We start from the raw sequence: 2,505 nt of genomic DNA on the forward strand, positions 1-2,505 counted from the left end.
TGACGAGGTATGTCAATATTTTGAACAAAATATGTATCATTTATAAAAATAAAATCCCTTTATTTACTTTTATCTCAGAGTAAGAATTGTTGGCTCTCATAAAAGATACAATATTGTTAATAAAGTGGATAAAGTTTTCATGTATAACCATTGATACTATTGAGAATATGTATATGTTAGGTTCTTTGACTTTATAATGTATTTATGATTGAATAAAACGTGTTTTTTAAAGTACATTTTCACTCATGTATTAAACAACCATGATTCCCTGCTTCAACAGTTTCAATCACTTTATATGAGAAAAGACTGAGACACAAAGAGCTTGTTATGACTTTGGTTTAATTTGCAGAATATTCTGTACAAGATTATTTTATTCATGAAGGAAACAAACACTGGTGAGAATAAAATCATGAACAAGTTGAAGAAGAAAAAAAATGTTCACAGTCTATAAAAATCTGCATCTTTGAACATAATAAAATATATATTTTGGTTTATAAGTTAACGCTACATTTACAAGGGTGTGTCAGCGAGGGTTCCACTTGGGGGCCGTGGTTCTGTCCGGGCCGGGGTCCGTGTCCTGGACCTCTCCGGACCCCCCTTCTGACCCTGAACAGAAGAGGCACAAGATTAGTTTATGATAAGAGACACAAATCAAACCTTCAAACACGTCTTTGTTTAGTTTATACCTCATTCTTGTCTTATTAAATTATATTTAATACCATATACAACGTCTTTAAATGTCTTGTTTATCAGTGTTTCACGTGTATTTCTTCCTATTTAAATGAATATAGATGTTCACCAGTAAAAGAATATATGAAGAAACAACAAAATAATTAAAAAACTAACATCTAAACAAAAATCAGTAATAAAATTAATCAATCAAAATCATGTATTTGTAAAAAGTGATTTATTATAGATTTTAAATTTGAAACTAGAAGAATAAATAAATATATATTTTAACATTTTTTTCATTTGTTACAATTCCATTATGGTTATTTTAACCCATATTTTTTTTTAATGTAAATTTAGTGAATAAAAATCTATAAAATCTAAAAATCTATATTCATTTTAATGGGCTGGACTAAAAAAATAAATGAATAAGGAGGAAAGAAAATAAAAGAATAAAAATATATATTTTATAATATTGTCATAATTTGTTGCATTTTATTTGTTGTTATTTTAACTATTCTAACTGTAAATTTCTTAAAAGTTATTATTCATTCTTCCTTTTCAAATCAATTAAAATCTAAAGAGATTCTTTACAGGTATCTGAATCTATATCACTTTTAATGGACTGGACAGAAAATAATTAATAATAATAATAATAGATAAAAAAAATTATAAAGTTTTCAATTTTTTTTAAATCATTTGTTATATTTACATTATTGTTATTTCAACCCAACATGTAAAATGTAACTGTAATATTTATAAAAAATAATTCATACATCCATTTATACAGTCGAACATTTTAAATTTTAAGAATAAACCAAAATCTTTACAGGAAAATGAATATATATTAATTGTTATCGGGCTGAACTAAACAAATGAATAAGGAGGAAATAAACTAAAGCATTTGATAATGTTTTCATATAATATATTTTTAAAATATTTTCTTACATTTGTATTGTTTTAATTTCAACTTACAACGTACAAATGTAACTGATACGTGTGGATGTGTTTCTGAAAAGTCAATAATACTTTTGAATAAATACAAATATACACGATCTGTACAGGAAATAAAAACAAATAAGATTTTTTTTAAATACTTTCAGTTCTTACATTCATTTATACAACAAGCAATTCATCATAATATTGTTTTTTCTTTCTTTCTGCTGTCCTCACCTGCTTGAGGCTCAATCTTCAGCTTTTCTGCGACTTTAGCAAAGAACTTGAGGGTGAGACAGGCTCCTGTCTCCCTGTCACAGATGCCACCTTTACAGCTGCAGGTCTTGCGACACTCGACCCCCCAGGATCCGTACAAGCAGTCTGCAGAAAAAAAAAAAGTAGAACCCATGAGACCCCAACAGAAAAAGATGAGGGACCATCATCCCTGTACCTCTGCAGACCCCATACTCGTCCCCGTACTCGTCCTCGTCCTTGAACTGGCAGAAGAATCCCGGTCCGCACTTCACGCCGTGCATCCCGGACACGGTGCGGTAGCAGGTCCCGCCTCCGCCGGCGGCGCACACCTGGCAACAGCCGCAGTCGTCCAGCACCGTCCGCGAGCACCGCTGCGTCCCGCCGCACACCTGCGGGTCGCACCTGTCCGGGCACTGGACCGCGTACTTGACGCCGGCCCCCCAGCCGTGAGAGTCCCGCAGGACCAGCGACAAGACGGAGACCAGGAGGAGAGACATGCCGGCGGAGGCTCGGAGGAGCAGGAGCAGGAGGACCAGGAGCAGCAGGAGGAGGATGATGATGAAGATGATGATGAAGATGATGGTAATGATGCGAGCGGAGAGACTGGACTGACCTCCGGCTCAGGCTCACCGTGTTATCAGGACA

At 34.4% G+C, this 2,505-nt stretch overlaps 1 protein-coding gene across 1 annotated transcript; it reads right to left on the reverse strand.

Annotated features, from left to right (window-relative positions):
• Window positions 1–353: 353 nt before the first annotated feature.
• On the reverse strand, window positions 354–2,505 carry esm1 (endothelial cell-specific molecule 1). The gene is made up of 3 exons (XM_087792413.1): window positions 2,057–2,505; window positions 1,843–1,986; window positions 354–606 (listed from the first exon to the last, which is right to left on the reverse strand). The coding sequence occupies exons 1-3, from the start codon at window positions 2,355–2,357 to the stop codon at window positions 524–526; spliced, it is 528 nt and encodes a 175-aa protein (XP_087648539.1). The 5' UTR covers window positions 2,358–2,505; the 3' UTR covers window positions 354–523.

This window comes from Callionymus lyra, chromosome 5 (assembly GCF_982586985.1).
Source record: "Callionymus lyra chromosome 5, fCalLyr1.hap1.1, whole genome shotgun sequence".
In the NCBI taxonomy this organism is placed as follows: domain Eukaryota; kingdom Metazoa; phylum Chordata; class Actinopteri; order Syngnathiformes; family Callionymidae; genus Callionymus; species Callionymus lyra.